At 43.0% G+C, this 24169-nt stretch overlaps 2 protein-coding genes across 2 annotated transcripts in view; one reads left to right on the top strand and one right to left on the bottom strand.

Annotated features, from left to right (window-relative positions):
* The window catches only part of LOC144722610 (uncharacterized), a 65900-nt gene extending 52409 nt beyond the window's left edge, over nucleotides 1–13491 (bottom strand). Inside the window, exon 1 of the transcript XR_013586072.1 lies at nucleotides 13356–13491. The gene's annotated coding sequence lies outside the window, so the exon portion shown is untranslated. The remainder of the gene's footprint in view (nucleotides 1–13355) is intronic.
* Nucleotides 1–24169, top strand: part of LOC144722609 (relaxin receptor 1-like) — a 320166-nt gene that overhangs the window by 284289 nt on the left and 11708 nt on the right. Inside the window, exons 13-17 of the mRNA XM_078600845.1 lie at nucleotides 2457–2528; nucleotides 4553–4624; nucleotides 16204–16433; nucleotides 19905–20124; nucleotides 21774–21964. Of these exons, the coding sequence (XP_078456971.1) occupies nucleotides 2457–2528; nucleotides 4553–4624; nucleotides 16204–16433; nucleotides 19905–20124; nucleotides 21774–21964 (785 nt within the window). The remainder of the gene's footprint in view (nucleotides 1–2456; nucleotides 2529–4552; nucleotides 4625–16203; nucleotides 16434–19904; nucleotides 20125–21773; nucleotides 21965–24169) is intronic.

The raw sequence follows: 24169 nt of genomic DNA, 5'->3' as shown, positions 1-24169 counted from the left end.
ACATCTCACCTCGTGGAGTTGCAATGATCATGAGAATGGTGAGGAATCAGCCCAGAACTACACGGGAGGATCTTGTCAATGATCTCAAGGCAGCTGGGACCATAGTCACCACGAAAATAGTTGGTAACACACTACGCCGTGAAGGACTGAAAACCTGCAGCGCCCGCAAGGTCCCCCTGCTCAAGAAAGCACATATAAATGCCCGTCTGAAGTTTGCCAATGAACATCTGAATGATTCAGAGGACAATTGGGTGAAAGTGTTGTGGTCAGATGAGACCAAAATGGAGCTCTTTGGCATCAACAACTCGCCGTGTTTGGAGGAGGAGGAATGCTGCCTATGACCCCAAGAACACCATCCCCACCGGTAAACATGAAGGTGGAAACATTATGCTTTGGGAGTGTTTTTCTGCTAAGGGGACAGGACAACTTCACCGCATCAAAGGGACGATGGATGGGGTCATGTACCGTCAAATCTTGGGTGAGAACCTCCTTCCCTCAGCCAGGGCATTGAAAATGTGTCGTGGGTGGGTATTCCAGCATGACAACGACCCAAAACACACGGCCAAGGCAACAAAGGAGTGGCTCAAGAAGAAGCACATTAAGGTCCTGGAGTGGCCTAGCCAGTCTCCAGACCTTAATCCCATAGAAAATCTGTGGAGGGAGCTGAAGGTTCGAGTTGCCAAACGTCAGCCTCGAAACCTTAATGACTTGGAGAAGATCTGCAAAAAGGAGTGGGACAAAATCCCTCCTGAGATGTGCGCAAACCTGGTGGCCAACTAAAAAAAACGTCTGACCTCTGTGATTGCCAACAAGGGTTTTGCCACGAAGTACTAAGTCATGTTTTGCAGAGGGGTCAAATACTTATTTCCCTCATTAACATGCAAATCAATTTATAACATTTTTGACATGCGTTTTCTGGATGTTTGTGTTGTTATTCTGTCTCTCACTGTTCAAATAAACCTACCATTAAAATTATAGACTGATAATTTCTTTGTCAGTGGGCAAACGTACAAAATCAGCAGGGGATCAAATACTTTTTTCCCTCACTGTAACTTCAAATATTTTTTGACCGGTGGGATTCTTACTATGTGAGCTTATGTAATTTCATGGTTGTAGCCAGGAACACAGGAACACTGCTAGTGTGTGTGCACAGCGTCAATTGAGAGTGACTAAGTGATGTCCTTTGCGACTTTATGTTTTTATTTATTTAATGAACAGGGATCATTCTCGACATCTGAGCTGCAAAGCCTCATTAACAACGCTCAGATGAGAGTCGCCATTTCCAGACCGTGTTACTTTCGTTTACATGTTCAGCAGTCACACGACCTTATCGGAAGCACATCTCTCCATCGCAATGTTTGTATGAAAGATCACTTTGGCAATGAACACATTGTGTGCAGCACTTTAATGTCGCCATGTACTCTAGACATTTAAACAAAAATAATTAAGCCATTAAGCAGTTGCATCAGGTGCTCTCAAATATGATTAATAATTAATTATGTGGCAACGTTTTATTGTACATTGTATATATATAATTATAAGCTCAGTAATGTCTGAGGAGAATTCAAGACTAATTTAAAAAAATAGTGTGATGAAGTTGAGTAATTTATTAAATGTATTTCATATACACACAGTGGAACCTTACCACAGTGCAGCAGGAGAATTCTAGAATACAAGGGTGCTGCAGTGGCGAGATGTTTACTACCTCGCCTGGTATGCAGGAGGTCGTGGGTTCGATCCCGTCCCTGACGCCTGCTGTATATTTGGAGTTATAGACGCTCTCCCTGCGATCGCGTGGATTTTTCTTCGGGTCCTCGGGGTTTTCCCTCCACATTTAAAATAAACATGCGTTTAGACTCTTTGGTTGAGATACATTTCCACGTGATAAGCCACTTCGTTGAGCTATCATTTGTGGCCAGGTCGCTTCTGAAAAAGAGCTATATAGTTATGTGGGCCTTACCTGGTAAAATAAAAATAGTTCAGTTTAATACGTAATTTCCTTAATCCCCCTGTGTCTGTCCACCCATCAGTGTATAGGCACACCATAGTCAGTCGATCAGGTGGCATGTGGTGGGGTACAGCGTGGGTACTCTCAACCCTCTCAAGATGTATGGCCAGCATGTAAGAGGAGGCCAAAATACCGTTTGTGAGAAGCTCTCTTCAAGAGCTCCCCTTAGTGAAGGCCCTTCTGCCAGCAGTGCCAGGAACAAGCAGTTGCAGGGCTGCACCTTTTAATTTTACCTTCAGTGAGATACATTCTAACTGTGGTATCTACTTTCAGCGAAGCTTCAAACACTACAATAATAATGAGCATGTAACCTGTCAGAGAATATGCCATTTGAACATTTCTCAAGGCAGTAACTCGGTCATATTCCTTAAAAGCAGAAACTGTTTCCTGGACGTTTTCTTAATAGTTTTTTACTAACTTTTTTCATGCATAACTATTTTTCCTGCAGGAATCTCTCTTATAATCCCTCGCTGTCTATACACTCGCAGCAGTTTGACTTTTTGAAGAGCCTGGAGTCCTTGTAAGTATTCATTTTGTTTTCTTTGGGATTATATCTGTCACGTTCTCATATTTTTTTCGTACTATATTAAGACAATATGCCCTGGTTTTTTAGTGCTTCTTCCGTGAGCAAAATGCTTACCACATCAACCTCATATTTATCTTGGCCCGAGGCAAACACAGCAGCTGTATGTGATATTTGTTAACTTTAATTCACGGAATGTCTTTCTACAGAAATAGTGCACATGATGAGATGTATTTATTTTATTTTAAATAAATGCAGCTCAGAATGTTGCTTGATTGTCCTATGGATGGACATGCCCCTGCCATGTAAATGTGTAATTGCCATAACTGTCTCGAAACACCAATGAAAATAAGTACTGGCGAATACTATTTTGCACAAGAATATGCTTTATCTTGGTCTTGAATAGAAGTTTAAACGATTCACCAATTGTATTAATCTCAACGAATAAACCATAAGTAGCTGTAAGGTAATTGTACTTTATTCATAGATAAATGTGTTGTGGATACAAAACTAAAAAGTCAATGTGTCATTTAATTTCACTACTTCAAGTTAGAGTGGTCAAGTTTGGAATATAGTGAAGTAATACCCCGGTTTATGTCTCCCCCGTTTCACAAATACGTCATCACTTGATTGATACCACGACTTGATTTGCATCGCCTCAATCCACACTTACATCGCTGGCAGCATGGTCCGTCCTTTCTCGTAATCCGTCGCATCTCAACCTTCGCTTCCACCACCTAACCTTGTAAATCACTTTGATTTACATCGTTTCGACATTCGTCGTTGCACATTTCAGGAACTCATCCCCGACGTAAACTGGGGGTATCACTGAACATCATACTCAAACAAAGTACTTGCCACAAATAAACCACAATACCTTGCTGATTTCGTCAAAGAGCATAAGCCATCATGCAAACTTCCATCAGCTTGGCAGCAGCTGTTGGCTAATCATCGAACAAAGACGGTCACTGCATCGCACGCTTTCTAAATCACCTAGATTGAAAACTAATTTCTTGATAAATGCATTTTGTTTTTAGCTATTTTTTTATCTACGTGACTTTACCGAAAGAACCAAAGAACATGCAATAAACGACCAAACATATGTGTGACCATGAACGTCATTTTGTGAATGATACATATTCTGGTGCATTTATATATAACAATGCCTCGACTATGAATACTTAAGTGAAGAATAGAGTTGTCATTTCGAAAGGAGTAAAACAAATATATCTACTCATACTCGTCGTGATTTAATTTTTTTTATTTTATACCTACGTGACTTTACCGAAAGAACCAAAGAGTATGGATCCCTGCAGTCATGAAAACTTCAAATCTAAATTAAATATATATCTCGCAAGCTAGTTCATGAACCGAGGGTTTGCGCATTTCATACAAAATGGAATTAAATTGAGTTTTGTGCAGCTGTGTGTGGCCTATTAACCGTGGAAATGAAATGTATCAACGATTCTAAACTTAATTCTATAAATAATCACCGTGTACACCTCCAACATCACTTTGGGACACTTTAGATTACCCAGCGTGGATAAGCAGTACACCCAGTCTCAGTGACAGATTTGTAATGACACAATGCACATGTACAGTGGAAATTGTACATTTAATTTTACAGGCAATGAGATAAGACATCCCCTGCGAAGGAGACATTGCAGAATACAACGAAGATATAAACTGAAGGGCAAAAATAGAACAGTTCATAGTTAAAGCAGATATTGTAAAAATCCAACATTCTCAATAGCCAAAATATGCAAATAAATATAGAATATGTTATCATAAAGTCATTAACTAAAACAGACACATGTGCGCATCCATGACTTAATACAAGTATAATTGCATACTATTGGAGAAAAACATTTTTTTATGGATACATTGTGGAAAATTATTTTGGCCCATAGGCAAAATTTGCTTGCTTGCTCAATAACAGTGTATCGGTTGCCTTCGTAGCCACGAATAACAAGGTTTTTTCTCCTCGGATACGTTACACAGCTCTGCTTTGCCCCCTACAGGAGCATGGAAGGAATTGAGATCAACAACATTCAGAATCGAATGTTCAAGCCACTCCGTGCCCTCTCCCACATGTGAGTTCATCTTTCTTCACGTAGTTATTTTTTATTTATTAAGGATATATCTCTGGGCCAGGTTGGTGTGGTGCCAGAGATCAGTCTCAACCGAAAGGTTGCGAATTTAAATCCTAGACGGCTGACAACTCAACTCATCCACCCTCTCGGGCAGATGTTGGGACATCAATAGCGGTTATCATATGGAGACACTGGTCCTTGCCATTGAAATGTGGAATTTACGTATGTATGTTGAACGTCTTTCGCACCGTATGCAGCCAACAATCACAACCTCTGTACATGTGCATGACGCAATGGTCCTTTGAGCAGGGGAAACGCTGAGTAGATGCTTAAAATTGTATTCACCTCATGCATTTGTTGTTGTACCTGCCAATCCAGAGAAAACTATAGTATTCCCCACGAACTTGCTAGACGCGATTTTTGCTGTCAGCAAATCGCATCTGAAACTCGACACGACTCTGTAGAGAGATGAGATAAAGTGATGAGAGAAAATGCTTTGTGAGAAAGTGATGAGAGATCGAGTGACGAGATGAAGTTATGAGAAAGTAATGTGTTACGGTAATTTTCATTTTAACACGTAGGCTTTCGCGACCAATATTGTTCATAATCAACGATTTTTGGGTTTAGATCGCGTTATTTATAAATGTGTCGTAACCCTCCACCACCCGACACGGCCAATCAGTAAAAAAAAAAGTGTCACGTTGACAAAAGACAAATAGTTCACTGCTTTAGCCCACCGGTGTGTTGAAGCGTGAAACCACAACATTTACAATTTGAGTACGACGTTTCGCTGGTAATTGCATCCAGCATCATCGGGCGAATTGCCCGATGATGCTGGATGCAATTACCAGCGAAACGTCGTACTCAAATTGTAAATGTTGTGGTTTCACGCTTCAACACACCGGTGGGCTAAAGCAGTGAACTATTTGTCTTTTGTCAACGTGACACTTTTTTTTTTACTGATTGGCCGTGTCGGGTGGTGGAGGGTTACGACACATTTATAAATAACGCGATCTAAACCCAAAAATCGTTGATTATGGGTAATTTTCATGCATTTAAAAGCATATTTATGTATTCATTTAAGGTAATCCGTACGCAAATATCATTATCCACAAACTGTGCTATTCACGAGTATCTCTGGAACGTATCCCTCGCGAATAACCAGGGAATTCGGTATGTACATTTTTATCATTTATAAGTGGGGTGGAGCGATGGTGCGGCAGTTGTCACACTCGTTTCTTTGTAAACCCAGCGACCTGAGTTTCATTCCCAGACACGGCTAACATCAGTAGTGAGTGGGATTTAAAATTGTTCCTGCCCCTCCCCCTCTACCCGCACTCACCGACCCATACTGACCAGCGTGGTAAAATATGGTCAAGCAACATATACAACCAAAAGGTGTGTGCGGAGGACTGTATGCAGTGATGGGTTGAAAAAAAGGTGTTATGCAATTTACAATATAACTATTATACATCGTATATTATTTCACTGCGATATGAATTAATAGTAAATATCAATTATACCATCAATGATGGTCTTCGTTGTTAACTGCTTCACAAAAACATTGACCTATGAGCCTATGCACAGCAAAATGTAGGAGGTGCAATTTCCATATTACTGCTTTGGGCACTCTCGCCTCTTTTAAACTCAACCACCCCTTTGCAAAGGACAGATGCCGCTGTCACTCACTTGGAGAGTAGAACGCCGAATGCCGCTCAGCCAGTGACATGAGAACTCGTGAGCGGGAAGCAGCCATGAAATGCAACGTGAAGAATGCTCATTTATTTTATTTTCATTAATTTTGATGTTTTACCTACGTGACTTTACCGAAAAAACCTAAGAATAAGAACATTTGAATCCCGGTCCACGTTTACACCAAAATTTTGGTCAGGGCAACTTTCCCGTCCGAGGCAGAGTGGTCAGATGCTCGGTGGAGTAGCCTTTCGGCGGCAGATCGCGCGCAAGGGGCCCTCGGTGACGTCACCTGGGTTCATCGATGCTTTGCTGCTTGCAAGCGCGCGGATATAAAAGGACACGATGGTTGTGAAGTGTATCGGCCATTCAAAGGCATCGCCATTAGCACTGTTGACTCATCCGTGCGCTTAAGTCTAACAAATCATAACTCGCGGGAACAAGGGTTCTGCTATTGCAAATGCTTTGTTTTCTTATTTTCACGTGACATTTCCAACCAAGGAAAGCTGTAATTTTATGGTGTTGTACTATTTTGTTGTTTTTTTCATACATATTTACTCGTGAGATGATAGTGAATTATTGAAAATATAGAAAAAAACTGACATTTTCATCGATGTCTTGTGTTGAACACTAGCTATGGACAAGGTTTCGCTTAATACATTCATTTATGAAATGTAGGTGGGAAACAGGGGGTTGTGATGTTGTTGTATACAGCCATTTAGCACATCTTCTATTTAATTAATGAACATTAATGAACACCTTCATAACGCTCCAGATGTGCGGTTTCGTAATGACTGTATAACAAGGTTTGTAGGACTTGGCTCTGAACTGCCCGGCACATGCTGCGCCCTTCCTATTGAGAGTGACGTTGGCAAACCATCCACGACCCCCAACCCCCGAAGCCTCAATACAAGTTTGGCTCCCTCAGTGCAGTGCTGCTACCCGAGGACCAACAGCACTCGCAGCAGGGCAGCGGGACCCTGGACGGTCGTAAACAATAGCAGAGGAAAACATTACTAACCAACAACATCCACGAGCAATAGTAGAGGCATCCTGCCAGCCACCAAACCCCACACCGCAGCGCGTCCTACACAGAGGTGTAACGATTCTTCTGCGGACGGTCATCCGACAAATGTTTTAGGATTCAAGGGGGCATGATTTGTTTTTAAAAATGTACTGCAAATATATTTCTGCCTAAATTTGTATGGCCTTACTCTTTGGTTCTTTCAGTAAAGTCACGTAGAAAGAAAATAAATTAAATAATAGAACACGACGTTTAGATTGCAACACAAGCAACCGTCATCAGGTATGAATGAATGAGAAAACAAACATAGTAAACTTAGAAATGTAAATGCAAGACAACACAGAGAGTCGGCTAACACAATAGTCACCACCCTACCTGGTTGATTACATTTGTCCAAAGATTGCTAAATTTGAGAGAGAGACAAAACACAGACACTGGGACACATAGAGAGACACACAAGCACACAGAGAAACAATAACTTTGTGTCGAGGCCTTATATAGAGAGAGAGGGGGGTTTGGGGCAGAGAAATTAGCACCTCCGTCAATGAGAGCGGCCAGAGGAGAGAAAATTGACCTATAGACAAAGAAAATTGGAACTTGACAAACTTAGTCAAATTTAGAGAGAGAAATAGGAAGTTTGAGAAAAAAACTTAGTAAAATTTGGAAATGTAATGCAATGCAACACAGAGAGTCGGTTAACACAACAGTTAACGCTTTGCCTGGTTGATTACGTTCTTCCAAAGATTGCTAAATTAGAAGTTAAGTGTGAGTTGTGTGGAAATCCTTCCAGTAAAGGTGGTTCAAACTTGATTTGAAGCATTCGTGACTACAGTAATTACTCTTAGGTTCTTTCAGTAAAGTGACGTAGAAAGAAAATAAATTAAAAACATCGAAAAGTCGTATTCTTTTATTTCATTTACTTTCTTTCTACGTGACTTTACCGAAAGAACCAAAGAGTAATTCCTGCAGTCATGAAAGCTTCAAATCAAGTTTATATCGCCTTGTTGCCTTCCTCCTCAAAATCCACACTTCCCCTCATTGGTACGTTTTGATTGCTCAGCTTAGCTTATCGTGTGCGCACAATTTGCGTGAATGGGAAAAAAACGTCAGTTCAATCTTGAGTAATATTATGCAGGTATGTTTAGCATTTAAACAATGATATTGATTGGTGCATCATTACACCCCTTTGTTTCCCACTCTGACATCACCCAGATTAACACGTATCAAGGCAGCTGTAAAAGTCACCATATGGGCAGACCCCTTGGTGGACATTAGTCTAGATAATCACATCCACAAATGAGACCACGTTATCCCATGACTCCATTTCCTCCACTGGCTTCTAATCCAATGCTGGTTTAATTTCAATATTATGCTCATAATTTTTCAGATCCTTCATGGATTCGCTCCTTTTCCACACTACCTCTCCCCCATTGATCTCACTCTACTCCCCTACACGCAACCCTCTGCTCCAGCAACCAAGGCTTTCGGATGAAGTTCCCAGTGAACCTTTGCTCAGTTGGAGGTTTCTCAGTCTCTGCTGCTGCTGAGTGCAGAACTCCCTTTCCATAGAAATATCTGCAGTCAACTCACTGTGCCTATTTAAGTTCAGGCTCCAGAACTTTTTCACGTCTGTCTATAACCGACTGCCTTGCACTATAAAAAATAAAACATGCATGCTGTTTCGGTACAACGGCTTGCGCTGCCAATGCATTACGGTGCTGCACGCATACAAATTGTAATGTTTCAAGTTTATTTTGTTTAACCAGGTGGGAGCTGAATAGACCAGGATGGGTCTCATTTGTAAGTGACCTGGGGCATTAGTCTGCCAGTACGGGGTGATGAAGGTTATGTTTAATCTCAATTGAGTAATTTACGGGTACATATTAATTTTTACGTGGAAAACGTTGACCTTGATGCTGGCCCACAATTGCCTACTCTTGCAAATGACGTCAGGGGATCTTTCACCTCCACTGTGAAGCAGACTGCGTGTGGTATTATTATTGTTTCGGTTAATACCACACCGCAGTATTAATCAGGGCAGCCCACTGGATTCAACACCGTGTGCCTCTGAAACAACAAGCGGCGAACGCGCTACCACTAGGCCCCGTCACCGCATATAACGTATTGTACGTGTCTACTGTGCATCATTTGCAGAACGAGATAAACGGGAACAAAGTGTGGTGGCATTAATACCACTTTCCGTATTGGTGCCTTGACTTTGTCTGCATGATGGTTTATCTGCACTGGACGTAGAGTTATTTCCGTACGACCGTCTCCATCCCGTTAGCACACGAGATACCGCGCTTGACATCATCGCCTTAATTTGCAAATCCAGTGCATTAATTGCACCTGATTGAACTGATGCGTTGGCTGCAATTGAAGCAATTAATGCTGGCATTAGCTTCACGTTTACCCTGATCGAATTAAAACACGTTTGATTGAACACAATGTGACATTTGGAGGCTTGTGTTTAAATTTTCGGCGTTAATTAAGCATCACCTGTCTTGGCCCGTAAAACAACTTTTCTGAGACTAGTGTTTTTAGAACGTGTCTGCTTTTGGAACAATTGTGTCTCTCAATGCTGGGCTGCACGTGTATAAAAACAACACAAGCCCCCATGAGGGGATAGCACTGAGAATACGGAGAGAAAGATCTGCAGCCTATTCGCTCGGGGTGTGCAGTTTCGGTGGGGGGGGGGGGGTGAAAACACCCCTTTAATCCTTTTTTGAAATTGGAAATCCAATCCAGGTTTCGATCCAGGATTCAACTGAATCAATCAGAATCAATCGGTTGATCCAATCTGGCACGCAGTTTGGATTGGATTTTAATTACCGTAACGGTAACGTGCTAATACTAATAATATACTGCAGTACAATATTTTATTTTGGATGTTTTTGCAACAAACCACCTGTAATGAACAGTGGGTGTATTACAGTCATTAAACATGCACTTAATAGCCCTTCTCTGCTATGGTTGTCGGCAACCAAATAACAAGAAGAGCCTCTCATTTCGAGTGCGGGGGAAAAAAACACTCAATATTCCAAGAGCCGCAATGCAATGTGAATGCGAGACGGTGGTCCTTCGTGAATAACGTGACAAAGCTGCTGCTGTTGCTGTGCCCACTGCGTGCCACCTCTTGCTCTGCCCACTGCGTACCACCTCTAAATCTGCCCACTACCTGGCACCTCTCGCTCTGCCCACTGCTTGAGGTAGGCCCCTGCACAGCGTGAGATCTTGCAGCAGGCGACCTGCAAGCGCTGAGATGAGCGCAAGGCTGGAAGGACATCTGGCTTTAGTGGATGGACACGAACAGGAAAAGACGCAAAGACCGACTTGACTCGATAGCCCTAGTGCTCTCAGTCATGGTAGTTCTATCACGAAGTGACAGTTTCTTAAAAAAAAACATGTTGCTTTATTCACCAGACTTGGTGTGAGATATCCATGTTTGCACACGCAATACCAATTATTGGGTAATGCGTCAAAAGTCACGGTATGTTTTCATCACGCTCACGTTCACATTGCATGCCCAACAAGCATTGACGACCTAAACTATTCAATGTACGTTTGTAAAATAGCACGAAGTAAAATCTATATTATTTGATAAAATGCACTACTTCAAACAGTTGCATATCTCTAGATGGAGGTTATTTATGATGGCGGCCGCGATTGGTAACAGCTGTATGTTTTAATTTTGAAAAAAAGGCGTTCTCTATTTCCATATTTCTATTCATTGGTCAATTGTTTTCACTTGGAGGGGGTGGCGGGGTCAAAGAAAAGACAGGGATCAATAGACGGATCATGGCTGTCAGCAGGTGGCAGCCACACACACAACTTTTTTTTATATAGGAAAAGACAATATTAATCATTTGCGTGTGTTATTTGATTTGTTTAAGTGTATTTTTCGTAGCAAGGTAATGGAAAATTGTTCTCGGGAGTACTCATCACTTGGACTTTTTGTACAGAGTCAACAATTCGATTCTCATCACATGGTTATTCGCGACCGGCCTGGTAGTGCTATGATAACAGTGCTTGAGTAACAATCAGAAACTTCTAAGTTCAAATCCCAGGTGGAGATTGACTCAGGGCACGAATCTCAAGAACATTGTTAAAACTCTAACGGCTGGTCGAATGTTATTGGAGGCATATTTTTGTCGCTGGAGACACCGACCAATTCCTTCCAGAACCACCACAAGCGCTTTCCACCTGAACAACCATGCAGCCGATGTCACCTTTGATGTGTCCTTCTGCAGTAACCCAGAATGCTACGACCCCAATCCGAGATATCTAGGGAACAGTATAGATGCCTGACCTTCAAGCCACACATTAAACAGATCTGTGAAAAGACCATGTCAAGAATCGCTCTGCTACAGAAACAATCAGGAACGATCTGGGATGCCTCAGCTGATGTGCTGCTACTCTGTATCATAGTCACCGCAGCGTCAGAGTCTACTCAGTGTCAGAGTCTACTAAGTGTCAGAGTCACCGCGCTCTAGCTTGGTCCAGGAGCTCCTACACAAAACTGATAAAGTGATGTGCATCATAATCGGCACACTGAAACTGACACCAATCCCCTGGCTCCTTGTTCTGGCGAACATAAATGCCTCTAAATATTTGCAGAGACATCGCGCAAACGACAAGGGAGTTGACAAGTTTTCTTGCCAACTACAACCAGACCTCAACAATGTCCCTCACAACCGAATCAAGTCCCGATTCCCCTTTTGGGATCGCGCTGTCACCATCTTAGACTCTCACCCAGATCCAGAAAAATGCTGGCCAACAGAGCGGAACAACATGGATGTCCAGAACAAACAACTCCTCATTCAAGACCCAAGCATCACACCTCCCCTGGCTTTGACATTCCATCCTCGAAGACACCGGTGATGTGACCATCAACCACATCATCAGAACATTAATAGACCGATGCGCACCACATCTCCTTCATAAGTGGAAACCTAAAGACACAGACCACAGGAGTGTGACTGTGCCAATGCAACCCACATCCATATTAGACGTTTTTTGGGTTTGATCGCATAATATAAATGTGTTGTTAAACCCTCCACCACCGGACACAGCCAATTAGTAAGGTTTGTCACTTTAAAAACATCCCAATTTGTTACCAGTTCAGCACACCGGTGTGTTGGAGAGTAAACCCACAACATTAACAATTCGAGCCTCATCAGGCGACAGCCAGAGTTGGATTAATATTGGTCGTGAAAGCCTACCTTTTAAACAGAGGATGAATAGCAAAACTTCACAAACTCTCTCTCCCTAAGCGCTCTCGTAGCTCGCAGACCTTAACATATAAATTCAGCTCCTGCACATATTGCCACATGTGTAGTGCGTTGAATTGAGGCACACACTTGATCTTGGAGGCAACACGTTTATTCACTAATTCCAACAGGTAACTCTCGACTTAAATGGATAACGACGAAGGGTGGTGACCAGCACGAGTAACTATATACACTTGAACGGGTGAACACCACAGGTGACTATATCCATACTGGATGGGATAACTACTAAATCGGACCAGGACAACTAACACGCTGCCTGGTCCACGTGCGCGAAGACCGGAGACCACTGGCGGAGCTTGTGGGGGGGTGGCACTTGCCCCCCCCAATGATCCGATCGAAATCCCTCATTTCGATCTGATCATTGGGGTTCATTCGTAATAAATCGGCATTTTGCGACCCCCACTGCCACTGTGTAGCATATTATTACGTGCCAGGGACTATATGAGATGATAGGACAATAGTCTGAGTCCATAATTGGGAATAAGTAACTGCAAAGCAGTTATAAGTGACTTACAGAATTGTGTACAGTTCCGTATACAGTACACGACTTCCCTGAAGGCATTCACCTTCAGCAAGCGCGATGCCGATCACACGCGGTTCGAATTCGATCCTCGATCGATGGCTGCGCCATCGCCGCACACGCGTCGAATAAAAAGCAAGGGACAAGTCCCTACTTACTAACAACCCCTATAATTTTTCATTGCTGGAGGGGTAGCCCCCCTACCTGAAAATCCTGGCTCCGCCATTGCCGGAGACCGAGGACTCACGAAGACGGAGGACTTCTTCCCAGAGATGAACCACGATCACCGCCGGGACTTGGCTTTTATCCACTGCAGCGTGGTCAGGCCCCGCCCTTGGCCACGCCCCTTTTCCAGATCCTTCTCGACGTTGCAGGGCCCACATCACACGTGTCCCTCTCACCTCCTCTCCTGGTCCTCGTTACCACCTCATCCGGTCACGTGCCCCCTCGAGTTCACCCAGACTGTTATGTCCTCACCCAACCTCTTCCACGGTATACTCTGGTGCTAGAGAGAGGCTCCGCACATAAAGTACCACTCACTCAGGTATTGTCGCTACACTATAGTGACATAATTTATGTCACTACACATGCAATAATCGAATTGCTACATGGTCGATGGAAAATAAATATGTATATTTTTTACTTTCTTTGCTTTTCTCTGATTTATATTCCGAGTGTGCTAATCAGTATCATTTCATGAGATGAAGAAGTTTCCATTTGCAAAGATCATAGCTAGCCTCACCCCATAGCACACATCATCACGATCATAGACAGCCTCACCATGTTTCAGAGAACAGCCTTGGAGGATGATGTCACTTTACCCTTTCCCATGCCGAGGACATACACGTACTCCTGATTTCGTCATCGTACGTCATCGGAATGGAATCGTTTCGTGCCAGCTATCATATAGAGTGCGGTCGTATCGCTACAGTTCTCTGTGGTGAGTACAATGTCTTTTAAAACAGCGGCGCTACGCCTCTCGAAATAAAATAACGCTGAACCGCTTGCACGTTTCAAGATTCAGCAGTGAACGGGACCACCCTGCAACTTGCAGACGTCTTGGAACGGGAAAGGGTTAACTGCTGACTTCACACGAATATATCTTTAGCTACACTTTGATGCCCTGCACATATTTTTTTCGCAATGTTATCAAACTGAAAAATGCAATGCTCATTGTTCAAATAAGGCAATTTAATGTAAAAACCATATTCAATGTGAGTTTTGTTTTCGTGCCATTATTGGTGACTGGACTGAGACTATCAACCCGCTGCATTGAGATCTGGGAAACTCAAATCCAGGATCTCTGTGGTGCTGGCTCAGCGCTCTGACTCCCGGAGTCACCCAGTTTTCTCCGTGGTTGACAAAATAAGTACTGCTTCATTGGAAAATAACAATGGGTGCCACGTGGGGGTCCAGTATCTGTCATGGGGATTCTGGATTGTCCCAACTGGCTGAGGACTGGGTTTTTGCGGAAGTGAAGTTTTTTCCCCCCTTCATGTTTATTTCGATTAAAAGCGAAGTAAAATTATTACAAAACGATTCAACGGGGCAAATGATCACTTTAGCAATTTGGGTTGATGTGACGAAGTAAAATTATTACAAAGCGATTCAACGGGGCAAATGATCACTTTAGCAATTTGGGTTGATGTGACGATAGTACAAGTTGATTAATTTAAGGAGCTGATTCCCATACTCTTTGGTTCTTTCGGTAAAGTCACGTAGGTATACAATAAATTAAATCACAGCTATAATTTTTTTGCTGTGCTTTTCCCACCTGATGATGATGATGATGATTGCTTGTGTTGCGATCGAAACGTCGTGATTTAATTTATTTTATTTTATACCTACGTGAACCAAAGAGTATGGATCCCTGCAGTCAAGAAAACTTCAAATCTAGATTGAGCTGATTCCCATTATCCACATTCAATAAGAACACACTTTGTTTTTCAGGACACAGTAAATGTACTTTTTGAATCTGTGCTTTTGTGTTAATCATCAATAACATATGTAGCTGAAGACACGAAAGAATAACAATGTTCTGTTACCTAACAGACATTTCCTACGTCGTTTTTTTCTATGACCGAATCATTTGGAATGTGCCCAGTCTCGTCAGATCTCAAAACATACGCAGGTTTTGATCTTGGATAGTGCTTGGATGGGTGACCACCACGCATGAACTAATTGTCATAGTGTTGCTGTGTGGGCGACAATGGTGAGCAACACAGGGCAATACAGTTAAATACATTGTTGTACTCTACTTATATGCTCCCACATCGAAGCTCTATGTCTTCCCAAACCCGTACTGATGAAGTATGGTTAAAAAGCCCCCATGATCCTCATGGCATGCCCATGCTCTCAGTCAGAAATCGATTGATGATGCCCTTTTTCAGTCCAGTCAATGCAATTCCGAGGCTGAAATTACCTACAGAGTGACATGCATATGTTTTAGTGGCCCAGAGAAGATAGTAGAAATTCCATATTTGTATGGCAAGGGTCATTCTCTCCATAGGAAATTTGTTATTTTATTATTGATAACTATTGTGTAATCAAAATACTTCTGAATGCAGAAAACAATGAGTAAATATTCCTCATATAAGATTGACAGACTACACATAGGCAAGGATGTATGTTTCCACTTTGTAACTGGACATAGAGCTATCCTTGAATTTGGCCATACCAAGTTTGTACCAGTCACAGTGCACAAAACGTACCACTCACTCACCGATTGCAACACTTCCGTATCAATTAAGCCCACAAGCTAGACTGGCCTGAATAAAAACATAGTATGAGTAACTTGAACAGACCACCGGTTTTTTCTGATGCATTTTTGGCCTGGACATCCGAGAACTGCATTAGCAATTTCAATACATGTTTTTTTTTGCATTTTTTACAAAAAAATACCTAACAAAAATGTTTAACATTCTTGTCCATGGAATGGATACACAGTCCTTATTTATCCTAAGGGGTTATATTCACCAAAACAGCGCTGGCATTGTACTCGCTACGTGAGTCTTAAGTGTAATTTCTTTTTTTTACAATTCTGTCCGTGTAGATACTTTAAGAAGTTCCAGTACTGCGGCTACGCTCCGCACGTGCGCAGCTGCAAGCCCAACACGGACGGCATCTCGTCCTTCGAAGACCTCCTCGCCAACGTGGTGCTGCGCGTCTTCGTGTGGGTGGTGGCCTTCGCCACATGCTTCGGGAACCTCTTCGTAGTGTGCATGCGCACGTACATCCGCGCCGAGAATCAGCTGCACGCCCTGTCCATCAAATCGCTCTGCTGTAAGTGGCCACACCACACCGCCCACGGCCACCGCACTACGGGCGACTGCTTCCGTCTGACCCAAGTGCTGATGAGCATTGGGACCGCCACTCGTTTCCTCTGTTTGGCCGCCCTGAGTCTGTGGTAAAAAATGCGATTATGTTGTGGCACAGACAAATCGACGCAGCAGTAACACCCGTAGTCTCGCAGCAAGGAGGGCCTGGGTTCGATTTCTGACTCGGGCGCCTTCCTGCGTGAAGTTTGTATGGTCTTCCCCAGTTTTGCATGGGCTTCCTCTGGGTCCTCTGGTTTTCCTACTCACGGGTAAAATGTAATTGGTATTGGCCAAACATCCGGATGCAAAAAATTTATCTCCTGCAAATCATTCAGTCGGTATTGCATGTAGCAACATCACTAAAACTTGGCAGGACCCTTTTGAAAAAGAGTCTTGAGACTCAGGGGAGAGTCTCCTGCGTAAAACCAAGTGTAAAAATTAATTCTGAAGAATTGGAGAACCTCTGTTAATTTCCCACATAGAGTGTTACTCCTTTGTTTAACTCTGGAAGGATGATGAGCTGAATGAATTGCCCAGTGTCAGGCGAGTGCTCAAACTATGTTGCCACTTGGCTGGCTCCAAGATTGTGTTGTGTAATGGCTCTGCTGTGCGTTTGAAATAATACTCTGTGCAATAACAAATCTATGCAATTTTGGGAGAATGTATGTCGATGACAAGTGTATACAGCGTTCGTTTACCGTGTTCTAAGATTTCAGGCTTGATAAATGGGATCCAAAGCATTTCTTGTAAATTTGGAATGACATTTTAATTAGGTCAGCAGATTTAATAGCCATTTTTGTGTTGATTATAGGTATAGTTTTACTGTTATTCTTAACTTGGGGGGGGGAAAAGCTACAGAAATATAGCAATGACTTCCAATGACTTTTGGGATTTCAACAATAGTGGCAAGACGTCATTATTATTTTTATTTGCAGAGAAATGTTACTGTGAATGTGAAATCGAAATATGTTATAAATAGACTGAATGTGCACAACTATGAGTGTGTATATGTGTAAGACATTTGTATGGTCTGTTTGAATGCATGCATAATGGACAATTATGTGTACTGGAGTTATACATTTGAAGTTGAGTCAACATGCCTCTATGCTGTTATGGGCATTAGGGCAGGGCGAATCATTTGCAGTACTGAGCCAGTAGTGGATATTTTATATTCTTATCTTGGGGGCCGGTTTATCCATATATACATTACGACTGCCACTCTGTATGATGTGCACTGCGTGTGACATTCAAATCAGTTACCACCAGACGTGGAAAGAATACAAAGTGTATTGTGCAAACCGAATGAATAAAATAAATTTGCCTTCAAAAGTGAATGTAAAAAATACAAGATAAATCTTTAACTAACGTAATCTATAAATCGACCAAAAAAGACTGTTCTCGAAATTTTTGGAGTAAACTATTTAGACATGAAACATACATATCTGCAAAACAACGGGTACGTGAAATGAAAAACAAATTAATTGCCATCTAAAACGTAAAGAAAGTGATTAACAAAAAATATCGTTATTCTATTGCATCAGAATAGGTTATATGGATTACTTAGCACCTTTTTACCGATATAATCACTTTAATAAAGCTTTCATTATTAGCAATAGTTTCCCCGCCCTCCCCCGCCACCTAAATAGCCCGAATTGCAAGTAATATGAAGAGCACATGTTCTGGTGCTTGGGATATACACCCCTTTATTAAAAAAAAAATTGTGGAAATTTCGCAGCCCCTTTGGCAATCCAAATGCAGGATTAAGGCCTTCCATGGGGGGGGTTGTTTTACCATACTCCACAATGGTCAATGCTAATTTGCAAAGGGGGTGGGTCGGGGGGGGGATCTCAAGGACCAGTTCGAATATCACACTCGCTCTTGATGATGATGCTGCCGTGGTATCGTGGCTATCACACTGGACCTGCAATCCAGAGGCCAACTGGTTCGGTCTCCCGGCGAAATATTTGAACAGTGGCCACGTCTCTTAAATCTTGGACACCCATCGGTATCGATGGGTGTGCCACAGTTAGTCGATCGGCAGGTCGCGTGTGGTGGGATAAGGTGTTGATACTCCCACGTCTTCTAAGACGTCTTGCCAGGGTGGAAGAGTAGGCCAATATAGCCTCTCTAGAGCTCCCTGTTGTGGAGGCTTTCCCACCAGCAGTGGCGTGAGCGGGCAAGTGTAGGAATGCATTTTTATCTTTATTGATGTTAGCCTGGAATTTAAACTCAAGTATCTGACTTCTCAGTGTAGTCCACTAATCACTGTGCCACTGCTCTATCCCGAGGGAGGGAATTAATGTGACTATTTGCATTTTAACTTCCATTCATCATCCATATACCAAGTTACACGATTGACTTGCCTGAGCTTTGGGCGAAACAGAAATATCCACCGCATTGGTGTTGTAGGCATGAACTTCCAGATATTGTTTAGTCAGGGACAATCTAATAACTTAGCAATTGTCAGGTAAGTCTGCAAATTTGGATATGATACATCACGCAATGTACAGGCCTTCAAATAATGCCACAGAATATGTTCAGTTCACACAAATTAGCATGCAGAATAAACACATCTCTCTTGACAGAATGTGCATGCCACGTTATAATTTTAATTGGCAAATAGTGCAAGCAGTGGCCAACCAAAGATTGGGAAAAAAATTAAAAGAACAGAAATTCCCCATCACTGACTTGGTGTAGCCAGCACTACAGGACCTATTTTCATATGTATGTTGAACTTCTTTCGCACCGTACGTAGCCAACTGTGAAAATCATAGGTGTTGGGGAAGGACAATAAACGAAACGCACAAAGTAGTTCTAAAGAAATTCGTTTTCATTTACGATTTAAAAGCGCAGTTTTCATTAAATTAATAATACTTAAACGTTGAAATATATACTCTATGCTATTTGTGGGATCTGGCGACCCGAGTTCAATTCCTGCTGACATCAGTGAGGAATGTCTAAACTGATTTTGAGCCTGGGGAGACAAAGACGGCCAAGCATGCTTCTGGCCACACCACCCCCTCATGTACTGTGCCGCTGACATCCCACTAGTCTGTTAACTCATTCCCATTCAGATGACGTACATCATCAATTTTTTTCCAATTCCGTGTACGTCATCGGAACGAATAAATACAATAACTTTATCGGTTCCGAGGCTCCCATGATGCCATGTGGGAGGGCGTGTGGCACAATTTGGTACCAGCTATCATGGAGTGCGATCGTGTCATTACAGTTCTCTGCGGTAAGTTCAGTGTCTTTAAAAACAGCAGCGCTACGCCTCTCTAAATAAAATCAACGCCGAACCGCTTGCGTGTTCCGAGATTCAGCGGTTTACGGGACCCCACCCCACCGTACCGACTTTGCAGACGTCTCGCAAACAGGAAAAGAGTTAAGTCACCACCCCATAGCATGCCATCATGTGCACCCTCTGCATCAGGCGCCGACTGCCTCATGGGCGTCTACCTGTTCTTCGTGGGGGCGTACGACCTGCGCTACCGCGGGGAGTACAACCGCCACGCACAGCTCTGGATGGCCAGCGTGCCGTGCCGCATCATGGGCTCCCTCGCCATGCTCTCCACCGAGGTCTCGGTGCTCCTGCTCACCTATCTCACCATCGAGAAGTACCTCTGCATCGTCTTTCCCTTCAGCAACTTCAGGTGTGCGCCTCTACAAATTACGATCATTGTAATCTGGTGCGTTTGGTATTTCGCCCGCAACTCCGATTAGCAGGGTTGGCTACGCACAGTGCGAAAAGAGTTCTAACATACAGTACATACATATACCATCGTTACAGCACGTGGCTATCGCGAATGCGCTATTTCTCAGACAGATGCAGTCTGCCAGCAGGGGGGAACGACGCTGCTATGTGTAATTCCAAACGAGTACTGTACTGTAATTGTTTCAGATGTTCGAATTTGAACCATGATGCCAGCACACAATAGCCCACTAATTTCAGAAGGCGCCAAGGGATCGCTAACGTCCGCTGCAAAGCGAACTGCATATCTTGATGGTTAATACACCCGCGCTATTCACCAGGGCAGCTTCCCGGATTTAAACAATGACCTACAAGATGCCCAATGGATTATCCCCGCAATATTTGTAAGAAATTATTACATTTTACACTCCAATAAGGTCCCTCAGTTCTTTGGATCACTTTCTTATAAGTACTGAGAGGTCATGGTAGCGAGATGTTAACTACCTTGCCTGGTATACAGGAGGTGCGTGGGTTCGATTCTGACCCTGACACCTGTATATCTGGGGTTTGCATGTTCTCCCCGTGGTCACGTGGATTTTTCTACGAGTCATCCGATTTTTCACATTTATAAACATGCGTTTTAGGGTATTTGGCTTCTATAATTTTCCACATGATGAGCCACTTTATTGAACTATTATTTGTGGCCAGGTCACTTTTGAAAAAGAGCTGTATAGCTCAGTGAATTTTTCATTCAATTAAACGTAAAAATACATATACTTTTTAAGCTATTGGTGAGATCTGAGTTAAATTCCTACTGCCATCAGTGAGGAATGTCCAAACTAGTCCTGATCCTCCCTTGAGTTGACTCAGCCTCACATGAGTACCTGGTGCAGTGTACATATCAATACTGGGGAGACAAAGACGGCCAAGTGTGGTTTTCGCCACACCACTCCCATCCCCTCATGTACTGTGCCGGGCTTTCCCATTCTACCAAGACAACAAGTAATGAAATACTGCGCTAAATGGGCCCACGGTATTCATGGAGGATGGCTCTTGCCTATGACATCAGGCAGCCCAGCAGTATTTATCATGTTTTACTTTTAAAAGGTTTGCCACTTGTTCCATTTTCTTTCCAGGATCATTTTCTATTTGAGGTAGCTGTCCTGGCATATCTGAAGGTCTTATAATACACCACTCAAAAAAATGCAATAACATGTATGAATGTATGTATGTTGAATCTCTTTCGCACCGTACATTGTCAACCGTGGTAATCGCACGTGCAGGAGTGCAACAAACAAAACACTAAAACCAGTTCTAAAGAAATTAGTTTTGAAATTAGATTAAAAAGTGCATAGCTCCAGTGGCTTCACAATATTGGAAGGAAGAGCCTTCCAGACAGTCGCAGAAGCACATTTGAAAAACGTGCGATGCGGTGGCCGTCTTTGTTCGATGGCCAGGTGAAAGTCGCTACGAGGATAACCAGAGTTCGCACGATGGTTTATGCTCCTTGACATGATGATACGATATGATGTCTCGTTTTTTTTTTTACCCCAGAAGTGGCAACCTGAGCAAAGTGTAATGTGAACTGAAGCAGTTTCTGTTGTCGCTCAGGCCGAAGCGATGCCGCACCTTCTCCGTTCTCACCGCCATCTGGCTCCTGGGATTCGCCGTCGCCTTCACGCCACTGTGGAATGAAGACTTCTTTGGGAATTATTATGGCCGCAACGGGGTCTGCTTCCCACTGCACTCGGACCAGACCGAGAGGCCCGGGGCTCAGGCCTACTCCGTTGCCATATTCCTAGGTAACAGCCCATCCACAAAACAACATATTCATAAACTCACAGCTGGCTGTGACGGTTGGTGTGCCATATGTTACAAAGACAAAGGCCCCCCATGTAGCCTCTTAACAGGCTGGAGGGATACGTGCTGTACGTAGCGAGTAGCAGCAGCACCTATGAAGGCACACGAGGGGGTGGTGTGGCCACACACACACACAAAGATCCCTAACTCAGCCTTGTATTACAAATTGGTGAGTGGTATTATCCAGCACCTACTTGGTTTATCGCAGCCAATATCATGAACCATAAGTAGATTTTTGAGTTAGGCCTCAGGTTTGGTCCCGCAATTTTTGTCGTGAAGACCCTCCACAGCCAAAAAATGAAATTGTCATGCGGTCTGTAAATATTTTACATCAAATTATCATTCTTCTACCTCACCGGGGAGCTGAAAGAATAACCCTTTCAGCCCTCACACAACTTTCTCTGATTGCTTAATTTAGTTGGTTTACAATAAAATGAGACCACAGTGGACTTATTTTATATGTCTAGAGCGCCTTAGCTCAAAGGAACTTTACATAGTTTAAAAGCGGTTACAAAAATAGTGATTTAGATGGCAGCGGTGTGAAAGGGTCGAGGGATGAGTGACTGTAACAGAGGAAACACAGGGATCACAAAAAAAACCCGACGCTGTGTGTGATGTCTTGTTCTTTCCCCCCACCCCAATGTGTGCACTTACTACTATAGGGTCGGTAGATAATACTATAGTCCGTGGATACTACTACTGTAGTGTAGGCGGGGGGATGGTGGGCTGGGGGAGTAGCGGCCCAGCCCCAGCCGGCCAAGGCACCAAATCGGCCAGCTGGGCAATCTCGGTGAAGCCGGGGGCTCTGCACGGGACTAGGCCTCACCACGGCACTCTGTGAAGTTAGTATTATAGAGTCGATATATACTATTATAGAGTCGGTATATACGACTAGAGAGTAGATAGATGCTACTGTAGAGTAGGTAGATACTGCTGTAGAGTTTGTAGTTACTGCTACTGTAGAGCGGGGGGGGGGTGTAGTGGCCCAGCCCCAGCCTGCCAAGGTGCCACCTTGGCCGGCTGGGCAATCTAGGCGAGGCTGGGGGCTCTGCACGGGACTAGGCCTCACCACGGCACTCTTAAGTTAGTAGTTAACTGCTATAGACTCGATAGATACTATTACAGAGTCGGTATATTTGACTATAGAGTCGGCAGATACTACTGTAGTGATAGTAGCTACTACTACAGTCATTATATACTACTGTAGTGATCGTAGCTACTACTGTAATGAGAACAGATACTGCTATAGTCAGTATGTACCACTGTAGTGATAGCAGATACTGCTACAGTCAATATGTACTACTGTAGTGATAGCAGATACTGATACAGTCAGTATGTACTGCTGTCACGATAGCAGCTACTGCTACAGTCAGTATCTACTGCTGTAGTGATAGCAGATACTGCTACAGTCAGTATGTACTACTGTTGTGATAGCAGATACTGCTACAGTCAGTATGTACTGCTGTGGCGATAGCAGATACAGTATGTACTGCTGTAGCGATAGCAAATACTGCTACAGTCAGTATGTACTGCTGTCACGATAACAGCTACTGCTACAGTCAGTATCTACTGCTGTAGTGATAGCAGATACTGCTACAGTCAATATCTACTTCTGTAGTGACAGTAGCTACTACGACAGTCAATATATACTACGGTAGTGATAGTAGCTAATACTACAGTCAGTATATACTATTGTAGTGATAGTATATACTACAGTCAGTATATACTATTGTAGTGATATTAGATACTACTACAGTCAGTATATACTGCTGTAGTGATAGTAGATACTACTACAGTCAGTGGATACTACTATAGAGTCAGCAGATACTACTATAGAGTTAGTAGCTACTACTATACAAGCGGTACATACTACTGTAGGGTCAGATACTACTACTGTCAGTAGTTACTACTATAGTCAGTAGATACAACTATACAGTCAGTAGCTACTACGTGGCTCATTAGATACTACTGTACAGTCAGTAGATACAACTACAGAGTCAGCAGATACTACTATAGAGTCAGTAGATACTACTATAGAGTCAGTAGATACTATTATAGAGTCAATAGATACTACATCTAGTCAGTAGATACTGCTATATGCTGCTGACCCGTTTGTTTAGTTACACGCACGCACATAGCGATAGAAA

Source organism: Lampetra planeri, chromosome 15 (assembly GCF_965212315.1).
Source record: "Lampetra planeri chromosome 15, kcLamPlan1.2.h2, whole genome shotgun sequence".
In the NCBI taxonomy this organism is placed as follows: Eukaryota; Metazoa; Chordata; class Hyperoartia; order Petromyzontiformes; family Petromyzontidae; genus Lampetra; species Lampetra planeri.
The sequence above is the reverse complement of the archived record's forward strand: the minus strand, read 5'-3'. Positions and strand labels throughout refer to the sequence as shown.